Source organism: Hippocampus comes, unplaced genomic scaffold (genome assembly GCF_001891065.2).
Source record: "Hippocampus comes isolate QL1 unplaced genomic scaffold, H_comes_QL1_v1.1 scaffold275, whole genome shotgun sequence".
NCBI lineage: Eukaryota > Metazoa > Chordata > Actinopteri > Syngnathiformes > Syngnathidae > Hippocampus > Hippocampus comes.
The window spans coordinates 741,516-766,137 of record NW_017804971.1 but is presented as its reverse complement, the minus strand read 5'-3'; the positions used below and the strand labels follow the sequence as shown (position 1 = coordinate 766,137).

The window sequence follows — 24,622 nt, the reverse complement described above, 5'->3', positions numbered from 1 at the left end:
TTAATGGCTCAACAGACATGCCATTACACTTTGTTGTTATGTTCCTAAAAAAAAAGTATTTTTCAGCAAAATGTTCTGAATGAGTAATCCAAATTTCCTGCTGCCATCCTTGTTTTGTAGCAAGCAAAAGTGGGACTCACTCCCTAATTTCTGAGCTCTACCGTCTATATTGTTGTGCACTTCCAGGCCGCACAGAAATCACATTATCACTGCACCCACAAAAAGTGACAATAGAAAAAGAGATGTTCTGTCAGTGTGTCTCAGAACCATTACTGATGTTGGACCTGAGAGAGTCTCTTGGCTCAAAAGGGTCTTGACCCAATTCTTCCAACAAATTTACTTACTAAGATACAATTGTTCAAAAGATTCAGATTTGGAGAATTAGAAGTCTAATAGTCTAATTCTTAGGTGCTGTCAGGATACTCTAGTCAGCAATACTGGTGTCCAAATCTAGGCGTAAGGATCTGTCCCAACGACACCATTTTATGCGGACCACTAGAAAATTGTGTTTAAATATCCATCTTCCGATCCGCTTTATCCTCACAAGGGGGGGGGGGGGGGGAGCCTATCCTAGCCGTCGTCTGGCAGTTGGCGGGGGACCCCCGAACCGATTGCCAGCCAATCGCAGGGCACACAGAGACCAACAACCATCCGCGCTTACACTCACACATAGGGACAATTTTGAGTGTTCAATCAGCCTGCCGTGCATGTTTTTGGAATGTGTGGGGAAACCGGAGTAGCCGGAGAAAACCCATGCAGGCACGGGGAGAACATGCAAAATCCACACAGGAAGGCCGCAGCTGGAATCGACCCGGTACCTCTGCACTGTGAGGTCGACGCGCTAAACACTGGATCACCGGGCTGCCCTTTGTAGTGTGTGTGTGTGTGTGTGTGTGCGTGTGTATAAAGAATTTGACATGTGTATTCTCGCCATAATTAATAGTAGGTCGACTGCAGCTTTCTGTGAACCTTGGCTAAAATTTCAGCGTTCCCCCCTGTAATACACCCGCCAACCAAAAGAGCGTGTTAGTGAGCATGTCTACGTCTACATTGACTAAAAAAAGCCAGTGAATAAATGATTAACGCCTCTCCCCTCTGCAACAGTGGAATGGCACAAGACGATGCCGAAGCTTGAAGTTTCTCCGAAGCTTTTTAGACTTGTCATCTGTCAGTAGCGCCAAGTGACTTGAGAGCAACATTCGTCCCGTGCTGATTATGACGGCCAACAATCGGCACATTCGCCAAGGGTAACGAAAGCTCGTGGGTCCCGATAAAAGCCGACCAAAGGAGGCAAGGTAACGTAATGACAACGGCTGTAGCGGCTAGCGGGCGGCACATTGCATCACGTTTTACCCTGCTATCGAGCAGTTAGCTAAATGAGCCTAGCTTCTTTAACCTGCTTGTTCTTACCTTCTATGCAAATTCAACGTGGAAAAAAATGACTGGTCGCCGATAACGTGAAACTCTACTGCAATGCAGCTACTAGCTAAGATCCATGCTCGTGGTTACATACAACCTCTTCGCCGTTTCATTGGAGATGGTGAAAACCGGTCAAATCATTTCATGCGATTCTAGCAAGCTTCGTTTAGCAAGCAGTCAATAAATTAAAATGAGCGTTACATCTGGCAGTGATTTACCAGCTGATGTAAAAAAAAAACGGACATATTTTACACGAACACGCGTGATCAAAGTTGCACATTTACTTACTATCCAACCAGACTGCACCAAATCTTATTAAAACGCCCAATACTGTACAAATAATATTCGACCATACCACGGACTCCCTGTAGTTCGCTCGTGCTTTTTAGTCGTTTTAGTTCAACGCTATCATTCGTGACCTTGTAGCCTGTTATCTTCGCCACAGTGAATGTAAAGTGACTTGTTGCGTATTGAATAACCAAGTAACAAGCGGCGTTACCTCGCGTTAAACATGTACGGAGAGACCGGGGAACACTGTTTGTTTACATCATGCCAGCTAGGCTAATGCTCTATGCTAACAACTGCTGATGCTAATTGGTGCTCTGCCTTGCTAGCCGCAAAGCTAACATTTCAAGTGACGTGACATCTTTTGCCGTGAGTCTTGCCCACTCGGGAGTAATTTGTTCTGCCTAGTCATAATTCTTATATAATGTGACGGAAAGCTATGGTAGCTGGTATATTCATCTCAACTGCCCTTTTGAATATGAATGTTATTCTGTGTGGCTGTAAATGGCTAAAGGTGTGTTTCATGCTTCCCTCACTAACGTGGGCTGTGCGCTACTGACCGCCAGCCTCGTTGCGCGGGAGTCCGCTTGAATGCCTGATGTTACTTTCCATGCGCCCGCTAAGGGGCACCATTTCATTTTGCGCGTAGCTTTGACAAACTTTAGTTTACACCACGCACCACTTCTAAAAAAAATTTTGGATCGTTTCTCAAAACTCATGTGGTTAGGAGTCCTTTCTGTACAGCATACCCTCGCTATTAAGTAGTTTGTGCATCGGTGCAAGACTGCCACTGTAAATTACTGGCTTTGTTTATGTTTTCGTCGCGTAAAAGTGGGTTAAATGCAAATATTACTATGATTGTGACTGCTTTAGCATAGGTTAGTGGTCGACTACCGCATATTACAACTTCTGTACAAACCTGGGTTACCTTGCAGGCCGAGGAATGGAACTAAATCATAAACCGAGGACACCCTGCCTCGTTATATTATGCTTTTATTTGTTTTTGTTGTTTTTCATCGTTGCTAACAAACATATCTTATGTGTGTTAGATGAAGATAAATTTCAATCGAACAGATAGATATATTGTACTTGCCGCACCTGCATGAAATTCCATGGGAAATGGTAAAATAGGTTTTGCATAGGCCTAAGAAATAAAAGATCATTTGTCACTGCCTGAAAAAGCAGTCTCACGTTTATTTTTAAATTGCACTGACACAAGCTACTGTTGACACAAACGTATGTGTCAATGTCATTTGTTGTTGATCACAGTGCACCCCACCTCACCCCTTTGGGGATTTTGCTGACAGCTGGACCACAGCTGTGCTTTTAAGACAGCCTTTTTGTACTGTGGAACTGAGATCCATCACAGCTTCTCATTTTACAAATCTTGAGGTAGAACATAACTAAAAAGAGAATTTTTACAACTAGATTTCACAAACCCAAGCCGCAAGTCCATCTTTATAGTCTTGCTGATCATAAGCGTAAAATGTTTCAAACTATTTTATTTAGCAGGCACATGCTTACTGCTAGTTGTTAGTTTATGTACAGTGTATTTGGCTGTTATGACAATACATGATGCATTAAGTTTGAGTCTCTGAGGGAGATCATGGCTAATTTTGGTCTTTTACGCTGATATTTTGGGAACATTGCAATATAGTAATAAAGCTGTGTAAAGACTGGAGAAAAAAATAAATATGATATCTTTTAACACATATCCTACATTGTTCCTGCAGTGAGCCATGCATGAGTTGACAGCACAAGTCACCAGCAGCCTGCTGCCTTTTCCTGCGGTGACTCTCGAGGCTGTAGGAGAGGATGAGATCACGCTGGACTCTGTGCTTCACGGCAGGTTTACTGTTGGTGAGTGCCTTTCTCTCAAAAGAATATATGGTTGCATGAAAAAAAAAATGTTGACTGACAAAAAGCTTCTTGTTTCCCGTGTGCTTGAAGGCCGTACAGGGCATGCTTGGCTTGCCTGCGGCCCCCATCTTGAGTTCGTCCACGCATTGACCGGAGAACGTATGTCTGCGTACTGCTTTAGTGGTGGAGGGGAGCACCCACCCAGCATCCTCACCGCAAGGGACTTCAGCTGGCTCAAAAGGTCAGAGCGCAGACTGTGTCCCTTTCTTCTCATTGGGCAGCATGGCTCAGCGGTTTAGCTATTTCTGTCCGGGCTCGTTGGGTTCACTATATCATCTACTGAACTGGAAATTGCATTTTAATAATGTCAGATTTTGTATCATGCATCATAGGTCTGGCTTGCTGGTGGGCTTGGAAGAAACCGAAGGCAGTGTGTTGTGTCTCTATGACTTGGGGCTGTCCAGAGTGACCAAGGCTGTGGTTATACCAGGCAGGGTGAGCCTCCTCTGCTCTGCACTGGAAGACATCCTACCAAAATCTAAGTTGCATTAAAAAAAAGCAGATTTTACATGAAAATATTTTCTGGTTGTGTCTTTGCTTGACTGTAGATTACAGCCATTGAGCCCTTAGTGAGCTATGGTGGGGCAAGCACTTCCACCCAGCATCTCCACCAGTGTCTTCGCTGGTTCTTTGGCATCGCCGCTGTAGTCACGGATGTAGGCCATGTGCTGCTCGTGGACCTCTGTCTGGACGACCTGTCTTGCAGCCAGAGCGAGCTGAAGGCTTCAGGTGAGCAGCATCCATGTCGAGGGATGCAAGTTCCCCCTGTGTAATCTCTCATTCTTAGCCTGTCCCTCCTTTTGGATTTCACAGGCTTGCAAGTAGTGACCAAAACTCTGAGAGAGATTCCCAGGCTTCGAGAAGTGAGCAGCAGAGAGGGCAGACACCTTTCCCTCCAGCTCAATGGGCCAAGTGGTGTATCAGCCACAGCCCTGCAGTACATCCCCAGAACAAACCAGCTGGCCGTGGGTTTCTCTGATGGCTACTTACAGCTATGGAACTTGAAGTCTCTCAGAAAAGAGTGAGGCTTTCCACTGTTTCTCAAAATATGCCTTTTTCAATAGTCACTGAATGTGTTCCACATGCTCTCAAAATCCATCACAGTATCATAAAAAATGTTTCCTGTTCTAGAATTTACTTCTTTCCGGGTGAAATGATGAATTAAATTTCACTTAGACTTCTAGCGCCACCTGTTGCAGTTGCTTTGATTTATTTATTTTTGAACCTGTATATGTGTGCAATACGAAACCCTTGTTGCACATGTAGATACCACTGCCAGTTGGATGGTGGCAGAGTGCCCGTTCACGCCTTCACCTTCCAGGAGCCAGAAAATGACCCCAGAAACTGCTGCTACCTCTGGGCTGTCCAATCTTCTCAGGATCAGTAAGTTTACAAGACAATTTTTTTTTTTTTTAAAGCAAATCCACCCAGTCTCACTTCTCACTTACTTTACACCCACACAGAGAAGGCGATACGGTCAGTCTCCACCTGCTACAGATGGCTTTCAGTGAGCGTAAATGTCTGGCCTCAGGGAAGATCCTCTATGAGGTGTGAAGAATATGACGATTTTTCTCTCAGAAAAGTGCTCTTCCACGCCTCCCTCCTAACCTGTCATTATGCTGGTCAGGGTCTTGAGTACTGTGAGGAGCGTTACAGTCAAGAGTTGAGTGGTGCAGCTTTTCCTCTCAGAGCCCAGAACACCAACACCCGCTTGCTGAACTGCCAGACCATCGAGAAATTCCGACCCCATCCAGACAGGGACGACAGCATGACTGAAGGTCAGATTGGTCACATAATAGTGACAGAAGTGTTGAAACACTTGGTCATTCCTCCACAACTAGACCATTTATAAATAGGGAGTTGGTCCTCCCAACTTAGCTTCCCGGTCTTCAAGATTTTGTAGTGTGTGTTTATGGGAATTCTTGTTTTTGAGCTCAGAAGGCTCTGCAGTTGTTCCTCAGTGATATTACCCAAACATGTGTTTATGGCTCTTGTTTTTTTGTTTTGCGGGCATAATCATGCAAACGTAAGAGCACAAACCGTTCAGATTTTCCTTTAAGAGATGTCTTTCTATACATTAGTTAATAAATGACTTTTTTGTTTTATTTATTTATTTTTACTTGGCTTCTTTCATTGTCACAACTTGACAATCTCCTGCTCTTGTCTTTCAGTTGCATCTCCAGACACCAGTGTGTCCATCTTTAGCTGGCAAGTCAAGGCCTACGGGCAAGGAATGCCTTCTACCTACATTGGCATTTTTGACATCAACCGCTGGTACCATGCACAGATGCCAGACTCATTCAGGTACAGTGGAGCTTGTGCGAATTCTTACTTCACCCGTATTAAGTTAGTCACAGCAGTGCTGTGTTTTGGTCTGTTGTTATGGCGTATGTGTTGCAGTGCGATCAGAACCATCCATTCAAAAGGCGATGTCAAAAACACGTCTTGTCAAAATGTAATCACTTTCGAATAGCTAAAAAATGACTCACATTTAACACTTCTCAGAATGATGAATATTCTTAATTTAAGGTACTCCTAATGAAGTGTTCATTGTCATAGAATATTCTCGATTATTGTCAGCAAGATTTATCAATTCACTGTGACATTGCACTTCAGTTGCGTTTTTTTGTTTTTGTTTCCAGAATGGGCGAGTCTCTGCAGAACTGTGCTTACCTTGCCGTTTGGTGTTTGGACCCAGTGACGCAAATGGCTCCTCAGAACGTCTTACTGGATGTAGTTGTACAGGATCACAGTCTCAGCAGGGGTCTGCCTTTGACTTTCCCCCCACCGGAACAGTACTTTAACCCAACCACATACAACTTTGGCAAGTCTGCTACTGTTCTCCCTAAGTTTTTTGTTTCTCTGTTTGCACAGGAATTCATTTATTATAATATGTCTATGTCGTAAAATTAAATCATTTTACTGTTTTGTTTTTTTTCGTTACAGATGCTACCTGTTTATTCAACTCTGGAATTGTCCATTCAACCTGCTCTGGACATCAGAAACAAGTTTGTGACCCATTCTTTCTATGACTGTGTTTATTTGTCCTTCCAATTTTCATAACACACCTCAGGTGATCTTGAGGTCATCTCAGCGTTAGCACAAGAAGTGTAAATAAACCCTGGATTGTTTGCCTGTCAATCACTAGGCACATATGGACAAACAGCCACTCACATTCACACCCACGGTCAGAGTAGAGTTCTCAATAGTCTAATATGCACGTGTTTTCGAGGGTGCGAGGAAGCAGAAGTATATTTGGTGAAGTGAAATTCCCAGCAATTGTATTATCTTGCCACCAATTTTTTTTCTCTCTAATTATTTCAATCGTAGAAAGGGTTCTGTCAGTCGTCATCTGTACCTGTGGGTAAAAAACAAAAAAACAAAAAAAAAAACAAAAAAAAAAGCAAAAAAGGACGTTTCGCTTCTCTCACATTACATATTTTGTGCCTCCTCCAATTTCTTTTTGTCTCTCTTCATAAGAATTCTGATTGGATTAGAAAACTTTATTAAAAATTCTTCAATCTTTTCTAGTTCTAATTCCCTAGGAGACTCAGAAATTACCAACGTTCTTTTATCGATATTCTTATCATTCAAGTATTCTTTATACTCCTCTGTCTCAATCTGACCGAATGCATCCCCCTTAATTTCTACAATACGAGAATCTTTCATTGTTTTTTTTATACTTTCTACATCATTAGTCAATGCCTTAAGTTTATTAACTCATTCACTCCCAAAGACGTTTTTAAACGTCTTTTCAGACTTGGTCTAGAATTGGTTGGTACTGAATGAGTTAAAGGTTAGAAGAGTTTCTATTGGTACCAATCCATCATTCTTCGATGCCACCTCCAACAAAAAATTATCTTTTGCATAATTAGACTCTGAAAAGTAATATTCTACCTGTTTTCTGATTTTACTGATATCTGTATCACTGTTGATGGTATTTCCTTTGGAGTCTTGCATTTAAGGGGTAAAATTTTACAAGTAAAAATGTCTTTCTATATTTAATATTCTTGTTAGATTAGCACAATAATATAGAGATAGACAGTATTATCTCTATAGATATAGCTAATAGGTACAAAGAGTGTATTTTGGAATATCAGATGAATGCTTGTGAAGGCTCTCAGTCGTACAGGAAATTTCAATCGTAGAAAGGGTTCTGTCAGTCGTCATCTGTACCTGTGGGTAAAAAACAAAAAAACAAAAAAAAAAACAAAAAAAAAAGCAAAAAAGGACGTTTCGCTTCTCTCACATTACATATAATTATTTCAATGAAAAACGAATGTTTTGATTGCATGCCTTCTCAATCGCCAGACTTTGAACTTTTTGAAGAAAGCTGCTCCGTGTTCCAGTGACGTCATCTCCAGCAGCTACTCGCGGTGTCTCATGTCAGGCCTTCTGCCATCTCGCCTTGCTGATGCCCATTCTTCCAATCTCTCTCAGGTAAATACATCCACATGACATGCTGTAGTTTTTTTTCTGAACGTGTCATTGATGTGCATTCTAATGGTGTCTACGCCATTTTTCTAACTTCAATCTCTCAAGATCTGAGCCTTGAGTTTATGACAGAGTCAAACAGTTTTTGTGGTTTTACATTTGATATTAAATCACTGCAACGTTTATAAACTGCTGATAGGAGGAGCAGCTAGACGCCATCCTGTCGACTGCAGTCGAGACCAGCACTTTGGGACTGATCACTGGTTGTATCAAGCAGTGGACTGCAGAGGGTGAGAGGCTGTCTCGAGAAACATTGTTTCTGTTTGGTACAATTTGACTCAACTTCAAAACTTATTTTTAATGACATCCCATCAGAACAACCAGGCTCTGCGCTAAACCTTCGCTATATCTTGGATTGGGCCTGGAAGAAAGTGACCAAGACCAAGGAGGAATTGGATAGCATTTGTATGTTCCTTGCCATTCTCATTTGCAATAGAGCCGCATGATGAAAAATGCAGAAATTAAAACTAAAGGGAAACACAAATGAACCATGCAGTTGTCACTTTCTTTTGTGTTTGTTTCCAAGGTGCACCTCTATTCGACAGCTCGTCCAACTTCACAGATCCTCAGACCATGCAGCTGCTGCAGCACAGCCAGAGACTTCTGGAGAACCTCAGCACCATCTTCCACTGTCTGCTCACCGAAGCTCAGGAGCTCACGCAGAAAGGTGATGCACTCCTTTCACCACACTGCAACACAATGCTTTCGCAGTACTTGTCCGCCAAAGGGTACACAACGCAACCCATTGTAGACAATAGCTCGAAAATAGTGTTACCCTCGCTATGTTTTGGCTAACAATAATGATTTTGATGAACTGCATGAGAAATTCCAAATTATCTACAAGCATGTATTCCAAGTTGTATATTGTGCTGATGATTACCGAATTACAGGAATGCCAGTTAAGTTTTCTCATCTTCGCCTCTGTTTGTTCCATATTTACAGATACGATGATTGGTTGTTTTTAATCGTGGTTGCTCTTGATTGGTTTGTGCAGGTCTTATAGGTCTGATCAACAAGAATGTGGCGTCTGGTCTGATTTCCAAGTACGCTCAAGTGGTCCTCTGGTTCTGTCGCACTGGCCTGCTGCCTGAAGGATCAGGTAAACATGTTTGGGAAGCGCCTTTTTCAAAATTTGTCGTGATGTGTCTGCGTTGTACGAGTTGTAACTGGCGTCTTCTCTATAGATGTTGATGCCGTGCAGATCTCCAGGCCTTTCTACAGTCACTCAGTCATTAGCAACTATTACTCTATTCGCAGGGAGGAGCTCACGTCTCTGGCCAAGTGAGTACTCTTTTGAAAGTATTATTATTATTATTATTTTCTAACTGCATTGCAGCAATGTAATACATCCACTATTGTCACAGGGGAAAGTGGTGTGCTGACTGCCTGATGATTGACAGTTTGGTTGGCCAATGTGGAGAACATTTGGCCAATCTGTGGAGGAGGGATGAAGGTGGAACAGGACAGTACCCACCGCCTACCCTTCATGTACGCTCAAGTGTACCTTATTCTAAACGTCACGTGATGCAAAACACACACAGCTGATTGATTATGAATTTCTCATCGGCAGGCTTTGCTGGATATTTATCTTCTGGACAGTGTTGATGAGGCTGCAAAACATGCAATTGTATCCTTCAAACTCAAATTGGCCTTACTCTTCTGGGTTTTTCTCATTTTGTTTGTATTCATACGGCTTTTTATTTTCTCAAGTCTGTCCCAATCCGAGCTGTGTGTGATTAGCCTTGACATTTTCTTAGGTAATCTACTTATTGCTGGATGTCATGTATTCCTTCCCCACTAAGGAGGGAGCGTCAGTGGAGTCTTTTCCCACAGCTTTTGACATCCCTATTGGATTGGTTAAACTGGTGCAAGGCTTCTGGCTGCTGGACCACCGTGACCACCAGGTCTGCACACACAAATATTTTAAGAAAAAGAAGTGGACTGCCAGCTACAAGCTAACCTGTTTTCCCAATGCCCTGCCTCTCCCGATCAGAGTTCATTTGAACTGCTTCTGAATCCGGCCGCCTCTCAGTGTCACTTTGAGTGGCAACATGAGCGCGTCCTGCAAGCGTTCATGTGTCAGGGCCAACATTCAGTGGCGCTCCGCTACTTTCATGTCACGAAGCCCTCCATTTCCTCCATCTCGCAGGCCAGACTCTGCCTGGCTGTACTGCTACACAACAGGTACAGCTGTCATCTGATTTCTTGTGTTGAAGTTCCACTGGTCCACTGTTGGGTTTCTCAAGTATTTATATAGCTTCGATAATTACCCCCGTGTTCCCCCCCACTTCCCAGGTGTCTCACTGAGGCGTGGTCATTGCTACGTCAGCACTCGAATCATCTCAACAGGGCCGAGCTGCTTGGCTTCCTGTACGAGACCTGCCAGGAGCTGGGTCTCATCAAAGAGCTGCTCAAACTGCCCCTCGGCCCCACTGAGCAGGTCATTTTTGGCTCATGCAGCAACTCTCTATCATCAGCTGTTTCAAGATGCTCTGTAAAGATTGTGATCTTTCTAGTTTATCATTGGTTCTTCGTTTATGTTTTTAGGAAACTTTGGAGAAGTTTCTTCAAGGAACAGGCGGTCTTCAAAACAGGGAAATACTGATGGTTCATTACCTTCAGCAATCCAACTACATACCTGCGCTGCAACTCAACCACAGCCTTAAAATGCACCTCGTGGTATGACACACAGCCTCTTGAGTACAGTGGGAAATGAAAGTCGCTCAAATTGTGAATTAATGTAATCAGCTTCCGTGTCAACTGTTCCCATTATCTTTTAACTGTATCGATAATGATTTCAAGCACATTTTGACATTCTATTAACAGTCGTGCAAGTGTAAAAATGAGCTGCTTGATTCCCATAGTGTTGAAACCATATGCCTGTTTTGTTTTCTTGTTAGAATGAGCGAGACCCAAAGCTGAAAGAGCGATCAGACACCCGCAACTCCATACTGGAGCAGTATGGCAAAATTCTGCCCAGAGTTCAGAGAAAATTGGCGATGGAGAGAGCCAAACCCTACCAACATCCCACCACCATCCACAAAGAAGGTAATGTGGGCATGACATCATTGAAAGCCTTCAGATACATCTTTGCACAATTGCATATCTAATTAAAATTCCCCATTGTGTTCTAGTGACTCGTCCACAGCCACTGTCAACAATCAGCAAGCGTTCCGCGAATGAGAAAGTGATGTCTAGGGCGGGCTTTATCAACAGTGTCTTGAATAAGATTGAGGAGGTGTGGATGGGCAAAGGAGAGACACCTCTGTCCTCCCCTGCTAACTGGTAAGCGAACAGCAAACGAATGAAAGCATTTTTTAATTGTTGACGTACTTATTTCAAATTCTGCCTTTCAGTCCAAGAACTCCTGGATTCCTGAGTCCACCACCTAAGCCTGCAACTCAAGCCCAACCGGAACCATTCTTGGGAACCCCGTTAACTATGAGCTCTAAACGAAAGTCAAGGTACTTCATAAAAGCCACAGTAAAGCATTGTTTTATCAATAGCAGACTGACTGTTTTGTCCATCCATTGATCCTTCAAAAGTCCTGAATTTGTTGTTCCAACATGAACGCCTTTCATTTTCCTTCAAGTGATACTTCAGTGTTAAATCCGCTGTACAAAGGTCTTAAAAATGCAACACACTCAGGAAACATTTCTCGAGTTGCTTTAGAAATCTTGGACCTAAATTTGATCAATGTATAGATAATGTAATGGTGGGTAACTTTGAGTTATGCTTGAATCAACTAAATATATTTGTGTTTAGCTAGCAAAATGCAATTGTGTTGAACCACCGAGATACATCAGTTTCATTTTGTAGCTGTTGTTAGTTTGCTTTCTTCAATGCTGTGTTACCTGCTTGGTATTTTGTCTTAAAGATGCTGTTTAAAGTTGATCCATCCCATATCATCCACTTCAAGAGGTCATAAAATTCAAAAAAAATTTTGGAACTAGTCTGTTTAGTTCCTTCAATGTGATAACTGTCAAAAATCGCAAAGGTGTATTCACTGTTCACAATTTGATTCTTACTTCTCCCTCATTTAACATAGGCTAAGCGACTTGGTGGTTCATCCCTCCTCTCACACCCCTCGACCACTCCTCAGTCCTGCCAGACCTTCTTGGGCCATTTTAAAAAGCACAACTAAGGCCCCAGAATTTAACCTCCTGCAAACTCCACTGATTGTGAAGGTGAGACCAAATGTTGATCCCTTGTCACCTTTCAAACAAATCTAATTTGGTGAATTTTCCGTCCAATTTAAACATATATTCTTGTCACATCAGCGCGCTCGCGCCCTGGCTGCTTCCGGCGCAGTCTTCTCAGCATTCACCCCTCAGTCCATCCTTCGCAGTAGCCAGAGGCCCACTCCCATGGCCACTCCCTCTGTGTCTCCGGGGCGCTCCATCACCCCTCCGTTTCGCAGCAAAGAGAGCAGGATCACTTTTGGTGAAGTGGCCGGGTCTCCTGAAGTGGAAAAGGACATGCACTTGACCAACGGGGTCAGCACAAACTGTTTTCTGTCTGTCGTTGTCAGTTAATGGCATGTCATGTATTGCAAATGATACTAACAATATATTTGTTGCAAAATTACCTTCTGGATACCACGTCATTGCATTACAGATCGGATATTGTAGTACTCTGCATAACATTTTGACATCAAAATTCAAACTAAGTAGCATCTTTTTGGGACTATAAATCGCACTCGAGTATAAGTCTCACCGGTCAAAAATAAATCATGTAGAAGAGAAAAAAGAAAAAAAAACAGTGCTCCGGCGTGTAACCAAAAAAGGAGTGGCTGAGACCACTGCATCAGTAAGTCCAATAGTCAACAGTTTCAAGCACGACCTGTTGATTGGAGGGCACTGCCTTTCTGTACACACACACACACACACACACACACTCGAGCAGTGTATGGCCATTAGAGTGAATATTTGAACGCACTCTGTGTTGTTTGAGAGTTCCAGGTGAAATCAATACTTCCGCTTGAAAAGTTTTTGTGTTGTTTAAAATGGTTTACCTTACCTAAAATCCCCAATTGCAGCGGTTATACCTAGTCAATCGACACGCTTAGGAAACGGGGATTTTGGGAGCCAATCAGAGCTGTTAACATATACAAAAGTTGCACCTGAGCATAAGTCACAGTACAAGGCAAACTATGAAAAGTGTGACTTGTAGTCTAAATATACTGTTTAAGTAAAGTCACCTGTGCAGCTTTTCCCAATTCATCTGGAACCCTTGTCCTCTGTAGATGCTAGCAGACCGTGACATTGACCTACTCACCAGAGGAGCCAGCCTGTCTCGCACACGCAAGACCTGGTCTGCACAACTCGATGAAGATGAAGAACCAGAATCGCCCCACGTCAAGTTTATGCCGCCCGAAGGCGGTATTCCCTCGCCGCAGCTGAGATGCTCTCTGAAGGAATCATTCCCAATCCACGAAGCTGCAAAATTAACCAATCCCTTGGACGCAACCCAAGATCAACCTAGCTTGAGCTTTGACACAAGCCAGACATCTTTCCAGGTGACGGACACCACTCTGGAGTACTATGATGCGGAGGAACATCAGGAGGAGGAGCATCTCGACACCGATAAAGAAGATGACGTTGTGACTGTAAACCTTAAATTTTTGGGTGAAAACGAACCAGAGCAGAACTCTATTCCAGCTACCGAGCGGGCTTCTCTGCAATTATCAAACGATGCTGAGAGTGAAGGCCAGGAGCTTATGGAAGAAGAGACCTTTGAAGATGTGATGGAGATTGCTGTGGAGCAAGACGATGACAACAAAGAAGCAGCTGAGTGTAAAACGGAGAACCAACTAGATGAGTTGGGAGGGGACCGAGAAAATCCTGAGGTTATTGACAGAGAGCAAGTTGAGTGCAAATTGGACAATGCACCAGACACGGAATCAGGTAGCAAAGAAGCAGCTGTCGAATTTATTGACCAAGAAGAACCATCATATCATGGTAATTAGTTCCGTTATTGAATTCATTACATCAACTACATACAAAATAACCTGTTTCTTCTTTTTCACTCATTGTGTGACATGACATCGCAGTGTTTTAACATGTTTCTGTTGCTAGGTGACGAGCTGTTGGTCGCTGCCGCAGAGACAGCATCTCAGCCTCTGTCATTCACCACCGAGGAGCATCCAGCCCAGTCACAAGCCCTTGAATCCACCGCCATTTTAGAACACCAGAACGCATGTGGAGACTCTCAAGCCATCCCGATCACGCAGCAAGAGAACGCATGTGAAGACGGTGAAGCCACAAAATTCATCCAGCGCATGAACTCATTTGGAGACATTGAAGCTGCAGCCTTCACTGAGCATGCGCAAACATGTGGAGACACTGAACCTGCAGATGTACCAGCAGAGAATTTGGAGCAATCAACAGGTGTGTCCTGGGAGTCTTCAGCTCTCACCATTGTTGTGATTTTCAATATTTCTGTTTTTAACCAATCTCTTGCTTTGATTAACTAGATCTGAATGAGTTTGTGGAGCGACATTTGTTTGGTAGTGGCCTGTCTCCTCCTCTGACCCGCTCTGGAATTCACGTCTTGTCACAGACAGCCCCCAGCGGGTTTGTGTTTTTTATCTACTCTCTACAAACATGCATATTAGAGTTTTATTGATCAAATATGGGGTGAGGATCCACCAAAATGATCAATTCTATAAATTGAGTTTTGAAAAAGGGGGTCGTCTTATAATCATGGCCGTCTTATATTCGGGCCAATACGGTAAATTGAATTTTGTTGTAAATATTGCCGTACCGTTTCATTTCTTTTTGGAGTATAAATCTTCACATATTTTTTGTCAGGATCGTGGATGTATTTAAAAATACAGAGGAGGAAGAGGAGCCTTCTGCCAAAGCTCCACCTGTATTCACCAGCCAAAAATCCACTGCCTCTGTGACATCTTCCGAGCCGACAGGCACCGACTCCAACTGTGAGGAGGATGCGTGAACGCCGACGCAAGTTTCCTGTGCCTCATTTACATTCTCACATGCTTTTTCATGTCTCCTAGCGGTTGCGAGTATGAACGACAGTGAAGAACTATCGAGCTCCGAATCTGAGGAGGAGGAGGAGGAGGGGGATGATGATGATGAAGAAGAAGAAGAGGAATCTGATGAGGAAGAGTGTAATGATGAGGAGGACTCTGGTAGTGAAGTGGAGATCATTGAGGAAATCCAGGGAAACGGGAGTCTACGAGGCCTCCCAGCCAGCTCGGCCTTTCTTCATGAAGAAAACAATCACTTCTTATCGGCTTTGTCGGAGCAGGACGCCGCACAGTTTTCTCTTATACCGCCGGGGGTTGAGATGAAGGTATCGTGCCAATCCAAATCCAAATCAAATAAATGAGATTGTTGGTCTGAAAAGTACTTTTGTTTGTTTCTGTCATTCCAGATGGTCGGAGAGGAAATGGAAGGAGATGTGTTGATGGTGAGACTTGGGGCAGATACGGAAGTAAAGGAGACGCTCGGGGGCGAGGGACCAGGGTCATCCTACATGGAGCTGAAACCTTCAACCACTCTCCTTGTTCCTCTGGAGCTTGTGGATGGCCAACGGGAGGCGATCGACGCCGCCCCACTGCAACTGCCTGAGCTGCAGCAAGCCGTCGTACCAGACGAGCAGAAGTGTGCAAGTCATGGCACCTTCTCGCTGGTGCTGGACATGGATGAGGATGGCGGTCACGAGGCGCATGTGTTGCCCATGGAGAATTGTACCGAGTCATCGGAACCGATAGCGGCGGCCTCCGGTGACCTGGCAACACAACGTGAGATTATTTTTCTGGCACCGGATGCTCTCGAGTGTGAGGCGGCCACACCAGAAGATGAGAGGAAGGAAATCAATGGGCAGACCGAGCCACAGAACACTGAGGTCGAACTGAATGCGGCAGAAGAAATGGATGCGAAAGATCACGAGCCTGTCATTTTACCGGACTCTGAGACTACCGCGTCGCAGGAACCTACAGACACTTTGGAGGAGAGCGATAGCGGGAATTTTGTGATAGCACAAGATGCCAATGTCGAGATGGAACTAGAGGAAGGGAAACCTGAAATTGCCGGGGCCCAGAAAGGCTCTGAAGGAGATGAACCTGTTGAGATGGAAGGAGCTGCCAACCATGCAGAGACAGCAAACTCTTCGGAAGAAGACCAGCAACATCTCGACCCCTCAGAACTGGATAACCGAGAACATCCAAATGAGAGCCAAATAAGTAATGAAGAGGTTCAGGATTTCACTTCAACCGGTGAACCTGAAGCTCTTGCCCCGGAGACTTCAACTTCTCAGAGGAAGACGACAGTTCCGTTCACTCCCACCCGAATGACAACACGCTCGAGGAGAACGGTTACGTTCATTACTCCCATCCCTGAGGAACCGGAGACGGCAGATAAGAGCACCGTGGTCCCTGCCTCGCTCAGTCGAACATCTGGAACGAAAGGCACCAAAATGCGAGCCGGTACACCTCGGAGAAGCTCTCGCAAAGCTCAACCTGAATTTCCTCAAGCCCAGGAGGGAAGTCCAAAAAAGGGCCAGCCTCAGGAGGAGGAGATGGATAAAGACGAGGCAACAGCAGCTTTACATAATTACGCTGCTCCATCACCATACAGACGACGAGCTTCTCAAAGAGCCGCTCCTGTTCGAACCAGACAAACAAGCAGAAGTAAGGACGAACCCGATGCCAGAGAGGAGGAACCAGAAGATGAGATCAGCGATACAAACATTGCTCCGAAAGCAGCCAGCAGGACTTCCAGCCGCGCCAAACGCACAAGCTCTCACACAAACACCCCAAGGAGGTCCAGTCGTCGAGTCCTTAACAGCAACGAGGTGTTGCAAACCACACTGGAGGTCCTACGAGAGGAAGACAAAGAACAGGTGGAGGTTTTTTCAGCAGCGGTCAAGCGCAGCATCACGAGGCTCAAACCGTCAAAGGAGGAGGAGGGCGGAACACAGGCCGATTCCAGCCCGACGAGGCCGACGCGTCAGTCCAGGCGCGTCATTCTCGACGTCTTTCCAGACGTAAGTATTCACCTCTCATGTAAATTGATACTGCAGAAGAATAAAACAGCCCTTTTTTGGGGGTCCTGCAGTCTGGAAATCCAGGTTTTACAGTTGCAAAGTGGACAGAGGTGGCGCTAGAACATGGCTAAGAAGTGTGTCGCAATCAACTTAGGCTCAAATGTCTTTTTTTTTTTTTCTTGCAGAGCAGTTTTGTGAATCAGTGACTTCATTTGAGCAAAGTTCTAATTTTCTGGAGCATATTTTTCCGGGAACCTGAAGGGAGGGTTTTATCAAACAAAACACATAACAATATGACACTGACGAATGAGCAATTAGTTGTCTTTTTTTAAATATATAATCAGCAGTCTTTATTTCTTAAATTCACATCGTGTATAGCAGCAAACCATTTTGTGAGACCTGTTTTAACTTGTGAAAACAAAAACATACATCTCATGTCAGCATGACCATACTTTTTATTTCTGCCACCATATGAATGAATGAATTGAATATTTTTGGATTCATTTCATTGCATTTTCAAAGTTTAGTCGTCTTTCTGCACAGCTGGATGGATCCTTCCATCCGTCAATTACTGGCCTCTTTGACCCTTCTTATTTAACTGTGCTCTGTGTCACCCCCTCAGAGTCCAGCAAAGATGGAGGCGAGCGTCAGTCATGGCAAGCATGAGCCCAAACTGAACAGCGCCGCGGGTCGTGAGAGTCTCCGGCAGACAACCAGAAGCAAATTGTGGGAGCACCCAGAGGAAGACCTCTTCTTACTGGCTACCCCTTTGGAGGTGGATTCTGAAACCCCGGTAGCTGACGCCCTCATCAAGAGGCTCCAGGACGAAGAGGAGAAGCAGAAAGGTACGATGTAGGACGCCATTTTAAAAAAACACGATACATGCTCACTCAAGCTCCTGTTCTTCTTCCCAGGCGAAGTTGTCAGAAAGAGGTCGAGGACCAGAAGGACGACATCGTCCGCGGATGTCCTGGTGGGAGATTCTGCAAAGGACGAGACCAGCCCAGGAAACCATTCATTCGTCTACTTGCCCTCACGGAGGAGAACAAGAGGTGCTCTTCACATCGACCCCGCCTCCTTCCGTTTCGAACCACGCTGGTCTTCACATTGTAGCGCGCGTGTGTTTGTCAGCCAGCATAGCGGAGTCGCCGGGCCCCAGTGACGATGTTCCGGTGGCCGTCACTCGCAACGCGAGAAGAGCTGTCGACGGTGCTTCAAAGGTCAGCATTCACAAATGGAACATACACGTCTGCATATTCCATTTTTTTTTTCCATTCTTGTCTGCTGCCACTAAAAGTGATACTTGAGTAAAAGGGGAAGTATCTTAACCGAAAATACCTTTCACAGGATTTCACAGACTTAAGCATTGGAAGTCATAAAGTATTATTATTATTATTTTTTTTTTTTTAAAGTGAGGAGTGAGGATTGTTATTCTTTTTCTTTATTTTCATTATACTTTTGTGTATTGAGTTTATTTCAGTGCTGTAGTTTAAGATGTGCATTTTGGGTAGGCCTGCTGGCCTCAATCTCTCATGGAAGGATTTCCTGATTACGCGCACCTCTTGACTATGCCACAACCGCTCTTTTGCTTTTTGCTTTGCAATTCAGACATTCCATTAAGAAACAATTTTAACAGATTTGCGGTGGGCAAAGTCACTGTAAAAGCAGCCGCTTTTGTTTGGAAGTGTAATGGAGTGAAAGTAGAGACACATGAAAATGCTAACGAAGTGAGACTTACCGGTAGGGGTTTTGCACAAACCTTCATCTTGTGCATTTTTGGGGGGGGCATCATAGACCAAGTGTTCCCAATGAGCAATTAGATTATCAAGAGCTCTGTTATATTTTGGTAATTCATTCATCATTTTTTTTTTTTTGTAAATGTTTTTAAATCATTTTGCAATTTGTCTTTAAAGGATTACCGGGAGTTAATTGATATATCCTGCAAACAAAATGTAGAATAACAAAACAAATCAGTCATTTGCATATTGTACATTCAACACTTTTTTTTTTTGTTTTGTTTTGTTTTATTTGATTGAAAAAATGATGATAATTGAAATTGAATGATCGACGGATGACGTTGCCCTTCTAACCATTTGGAACCAAATGTGGCCCGTAAGACAACAAAAGTTTGTCTACTGCTCGTGTAGACAGATAAGTAACCCTTAGTGGGACTAAAACACGCTGCATACATGAGGACTTTCCTTCAGTATACAGCCCGCATACAAGTCAATTTTATTTTAACAGTCATGAAATTGTTGCGATGTCACTTGTTCGTTTCCTTCCAGGAAGACTTCACTTCAGATGAAGACTACACGAAAAAGGCGAAACCAGTTTCAAAAAGCAGAACAAGTGCCAAACGAACAGCCAAGTATGATTACTTTAACTGCTTTGACCTTTTCTTAGTTAACCTTAGAAAATGCAGTGGTGCCTTGACTTTTAAGTTGAACTTGCTCCTTTACCGCGCTTGTTGCCCAAAAAACACTAATCTCAAATTTTCTTTCCTCATTGAAATGAATGGAAATGTCACAAATCTATTACAGCACACCAAGAAACACCACCAAATGTTTGTAAATGGATTTTAATAAAAAAAGAAAGAGAACACGCTTGTTAAAAAAAAAAAAAACACTTTTTAAGCACTAAGATAGCAAAATTTGTTTTAAAAAATATTTTTTGAAACAATATGGGGGGGAAAAAAAATCCACAAATCGGCAAATCCATCGATGGCAAATTGCGAGTATGCAAGGGCCCACTGTATGAAAATGTTTTTGTTTGGTTTTCTCTTGCTTCTTTGCCACCATTTGATGTTTCATTTACTTTTCATACTCCACCTTCATATCCAGATCCGCCCCGGAGCCTCTTCCCCTGGTCGAAGTGGATCTGATCTCACCACTGCCCAGTCCGGTCAATCAGGCCCCGCAAGCCCGGAAGAGGGAGAAGCAAGGAGCCGCTCGGACGTCATCGAGAATGAACCTCCGCCGTAAACGCATAATGGACAGCGTTTTCATCAAGCCTGTCACACGCAGAAAGAATCTCTGATTGAAAGTTGGTGGTTGACCTCAAAAGTGCTGCTTAGTTCATTTGGACAAAATGTCTTAACTCATTCACTGCCATTAACGGCGAAAGATGTCAAAGATCCGTTTTTACTGGGCCGGCAGTAAATGAGTTAAAGGCTGCATCAGTGGCCATTTTGTTTTGGTCTCGACCTGGCAGTGATCGACTGCTTGTTTGTTATAGATGCTCCCGTTAAAAAGAACCAGAGAAAGAAGTCATTCTTTTTTGAGGAGACTTTCAATCCATTCTCTTTTAAACATTAGCGGTTTAATATTAAACCTCTTGGAACACCGCTGTTAAGAAATTCAACCAATATTTCTAACAATGTAAATTTTCTTTGTTCCAAATAATGTTAAATAATAAATTCTATTTTTTCCCCCTTTGGAAGTTTTACCACATTTACTTATGTAATCACACTGTTTAGTCTTACGTTTTGATTTGAAGATTGGGGCGCACGACATGTTCTTTGGTGCCAAAAAATTGGACTCTCTTCCTACTGGCAATGTTGTACAGTGTGCAAATGCAAAGAAAAAAAACTGCAAAGAAAAGGAAAAAAAATGGATTTGTTGACCTGAGTGTTGTATAGCTGATACATAGGTTATTTTCTGAAGAGTGTATGTAGAATGTTATTTTTGATGACTGCTCTTTGATAAACACAATAAACATTGAACGTTGCGACATGTCTTGAGTTTTCATTGGGTGGTCTTCTCCAAGTTAAACTTTCTCTTCTTGACAAGGTTAAGGTTGTCGAAAAAAACGACCATGTATAGTCAGGCGTTTTTCGACGAAAAAAAACGACCATGTATCGGAAGGCGTTTTTAGCCGAAAAAAACGACCATGTATAGTCAGGCGTTTTTCGACGAAAAAAAACGACCATGTATCGGAAGGCGTTTTTAGCCGAAAAAAACGACCATGTATAGTCAGGCGTTTTTCGACGAAAAAAAACGACCATGTATCGGAAGGCGTTTTTAGCCGAAAAAAACGACCATGTATAGTCAGGCGTTTTTCGACGAAAAAAAACGACCATGTATCGGAAGGCGTTTTTAGCCGAAAAAAACGACCATGTATAGTCAGGCGTTTTTCGACGAAAAAAAACGACCATGTATCGGAAGGCGTTTTTAGCCGAAAAAAACGACCATGTATAGTCAGGCGTTTTTCGACGAAAAAAAACGACCATGTATCGGAAGGCGTTTTTAGCCGAAAAAAACGACCATGTATAGTCAGGCGTTTTTCGACGAAAAAAAACGACCATGTATCGGAAGGCGTTTTTAGCCGAAAAAAACGACCATGTATAGTCAGGCGTTTTTCGACGAAAAAAAACGACCATGTATCGGAAGGCGTTTTTAGCCGAAAAAAACGACCATGTATAGTCAGGCGTTTTTCGACGAAAAAAAACGACCATGTATCGGAAGGCGTTTTTAGCCGAAAAAAACGACCATGTATAGTCAGGCGTTTTTCGACGAAAAAAAACGACCATGTATCGGAAGGCGTTTTTAGCCGAAAAAAACGACCATGTATAGTCAGGCGTTTTTCGACGAAAAAAAACGACCATGTATCGGAAGGCGTTTTTAGCCGAAAAAAACGACCATGTATAGTCAGGCGTTTTTCGACGAAAAAAAACGACCATGTATCGGAAGGCGTTTTTAGCCGAAAAAAACGACCATGTATAGTCAGGCGTTTTTCGACGAAAAAAAACGACCATGTATCGGAAGGCGTTTTTAGCCGAAAAAAACGACCATGTATAGTCAGGCGTTTTTCGACGAAAAAAAACGACCATGTATCGGAAGGCGTTTTTAGCCGAAAAAAACGACCATGTATAGTCAGGCGTTTTTCGACGAAAAAAAACGACCATGTATCGGAAGGCGTTTTTAGCCGAAAAAAACGACCATGTATAGTCAGGCGTTTTTCGACGAAAAAAAACGACCATGTATCGGAAGGCGTTTTTAGCCGAAAAAAACGACCATGTATAGTCAGGCGTTTTTCGACGAAAAAAAACGACCATGTATCGGAAGGCGTTTTTAGCCGAAAAAAACGACCATGTATAGTCAGGCGTTTTTCGACGAAAAAAAACGACCATGTATCGGAAGGCGTTTTTAGCCGAAAAAAACGACCATGTATAGTCAGGCGTTTTTCGACGAAAAAAAACGACCATGTATCGGAAGGCGTTTTTAGCCGAAAAAAACGACCATGTATAGTCAGGCGTTTTTCGACGAAAAAAAACGACCATGTATCGGAAGGCGTTTTTAGCCGAAAAAAACGACCATGTATAGTCAGGCGTTTTTCGACGAAAAAAAACGACCATGTATCGGAAGGCGTTTTTAGCCGAAAAAAACGACCATGTATAGTCAGGCGTTTTTCGACGAAAAAAAACGACCATGTATCGGAAGGCGTTTTTAGCCGAAAAAAACGACCATGTATAGTCAGGCGTTTTTCGACGAAAAAAAACGACCATGTATCGGAAGGCGTTTTTAGCCGAAAAAAACGACCATGTATAGTCAGGCGTTTTTCGACGAAAAAAAACGACCATGTATCGGAAGGCGTTTTTAGCCGAAAAAAACGACCATGTATAGTCAGGCGTTTTTCGACGAAAAAAAACGACCATGTATCGGAAGGCGTTTTTAGCCGAAAAAAACGACCATGTATAGTCAGGCGTTTTTCGACGAAAAAAAACGACCATGTATCGGAAGGCGTTTTTAGCCGAAAAAAACGACCATGTATAGTCAGGCGTTTTTCGACGAAAAAAAACGACCATGTATCGGAAGGCGTTTTTAGCCGAAAAAAACGACCATGTATAGTCAGGCGTTTTTCGACGAAAAAAAACGACCATGTATCGGAAGGCGTTTTTAGCCGAAAAAAACGACCATGTATAGTCAGGCGTTTTTCGACGAAAAAAAACGACCATGTATCGGAAGGCGTTTTTAGCCGAAAAAAACGACCATGTATAGTCAGGCGTTTTTCGACGAAAAAAAACGACCATGTATCGGAAGGCGTTTTTAGCCGAAAAAAACGACCATGTATAGTCAGGCGTTTTTCGACGAAAAAAAACGACCATGTATCGGAAGGCGTTTTTAGCCGAAAAAAACGACCATGTATAGTCAGGCGTTTTTCGACGAAAAAAAACGACCATGTATCGGAAGGCGTTTTTAGCCGAAAAAAACGACCATGTATAGTCAGGCGTTTTTCGACGAAAAAAAACGACCATGTATCGGAAGGCGTTTTTAGCCGAAAAAAACGACCATGTATAGTCAGGCGTTTTTCGACGAAAAAAAACGACCATGTATCGGAAGGCGTTTTTAGCCGAAAAAAACGACCATGTATAGTCAGGCGTTTTTCGACGAAAAAAAACGACCATGTATCGGAAGGCGTTTTTAGCCGAAAAAAACGACCATGTATAGTCAGGCGTTTTTCGACGAAAAAAAACGACCATGTATCGGAAGGCGTTTTTAGCCGAAAAAAACGACCATGTATAGTCAGGCGTTTTTCGACGAAAAAAAACGACCATGTATCGGAAGGCGTTTTTAGCCGAAAAAAACGACCATGTATAGTCAGGCGTTTTTCGACGAAAAAAAACGACCATGTATCGGAAGGCGTTTTTAGCCGAAAAAAACGACCATGTATAGTCAGGCGTTTTTCGACGAAAAAAAACGACCATGTATCGGAAGGCGTTTTTAGCCGAAAAAAACGACCATGTATAGTCAGGCGTTTTTCGACGAAAAAAAACGACCATGTATCGGAAGGCGTTTTTAGCCGAAAAAAACGACCATGTATAGTCAGGCGTTTTTCGACGAAAAAAAACGACCATGTATCGGAAGGCGTTTTTAGCCGAAAAAAACGACCATGTATAGTCAGGCGTTTTTCGACGAAAAAAAACGACCATGTATCGGAAGGCGTTTTTAGCCGAAAAAAACGACCATGTATAGTCAGGCGTTTTTCGACGAAAAAAAACGACCATGTATCGGAAGGCGTTTTTAGCCGAAAAAAACGACCATGTATAGTCAGGCGTTTTTCGACGAAAAAAAACGACCATGTATCGGAAGGCGTTTTTAGCCGAAAAAAACGACCATGTATAGTCAGGCGTTTTTCGACGAAAAAAAACGACCATGTATCGGAAGGCGTTTTTAGCCGAAAAAAACGACCATGTATAGTCAGGCGTTTTTAGCCGAAAAAAACGACCATGTAAAGTAAGGCGTTTTTAGCCGAAATAAATGACCGTGCATAGTCAGGCGTTTTTCGACGAAAAAAAACGACCATGTATAGTCAGGCGTTTTTAGCCGAAAAAAACGACTATGTATAGTCAGGCGTTTTTAGCCGAAAAAAACGACTATGTATAGTCAGGCGTTTTTAGCCGAAAAAAACGACTATGTATAGTCAGGCGTTTTTAGCCGAAAAAAACGACTATGTATAGTCAGGCGTTTTTAGCCGAAAAAAACGACTATGTATA

The 24,622-nt window shown here is 43.2% G+C and overlaps 1 protein-coding gene across 3 annotated transcripts; it reads left to right on the top strand.

Moving 5' to 3' along the window:
- The first annotated feature begins 1,068 nt into the window (after positions 1-1,068).
- On the top strand, positions 1,069-20,856 carry ahctf1 (AT hook containing transcription factor 1). 3 transcript variants are annotated; one of them, XM_019891635.1, is made up of 41 exons: positions 1,069-1,295; positions 3,438-3,564; positions 3,655-3,805; positions 3,957-4,059; positions 4,173-4,353; positions 4,438-4,645; positions 4,891-5,007; positions 5,088-5,172; positions 5,252-5,402; positions 5,796-5,928; positions 6,267-6,448; positions 6,571-6,632; positions 7,936-8,064; positions 8,258-8,348; positions 8,434-8,523; positions 8,645-8,785; positions 9,113-9,217; positions 9,303-9,399; positions 9,483-9,606; positions 9,689-9,745; positions 9,876-10,022; positions 10,112-10,302; positions 10,414-10,558; positions 10,666-10,797; positions 11,019-11,166; positions 11,253-11,403; positions 11,475-11,582; positions 12,167-12,305; positions 12,399-12,614; positions 13,364-14,078; positions 14,196-14,318; positions 14,364-14,507; positions 14,594-14,693; positions 14,931-15,058; positions 15,137-15,435; positions 15,517-17,130; positions 17,753-17,975; positions 18,045-18,182; positions 18,262-18,350; positions 19,416-19,498; positions 19,971-20,856. In XM_019891635.1, the coding sequence occupies exons 2-41, from the start codon at positions 3,444-3,446 to the stop codon at positions 20,164-20,166; spliced, it is 7,557 nt and encodes a 2,518-aa protein (XP_019747194.1). In that variant the 5' UTR covers positions 1,069-1,295; positions 3,438-3,443; the 3' UTR covers positions 20,167-20,856. The 3 variants fall into 3 exon arrangements, with proteins under 3 accessions (XP_019747194.1, XP_019747176.1, XP_019747185.1); XM_019891617.1 differs by having other exon boundaries at positions 14,196-14,507; XM_019891626.1 differs by lacking the exon at positions 1,069-1,295 and adding an exon at positions 3,073-3,096 and having other exon boundaries at positions 14,196-14,507.
- The last annotated feature ends 3,766 nt before the right edge of the window (positions 20,857-24,622 follow it).

Excerpts from the sequence above, each read along its gene's own strand:
- ahctf1 (XM_019891617.1), top strand. The coding sequence starts at position 3,444 with ATGCATGAGTTGACAGCACAAGTCACCAGCAGCCTGCTGCCTTTTCCT. Across the intron at positions 8,524-8,644 it reads GGAGGAATTGGATAGCATTT|GTGCACCTCTATTCGACAGC; the intron begins GTATGTTCCTTG and ends TTTGTTTCCAAG. Across the intron at positions 9,218-9,302 it reads CCTGCTGCCTGAAGGATCAG|ATGTTGATGCCGTGCAGATC; the intron begins GTAAACATGTTT and ends TCTTCTCTATAG.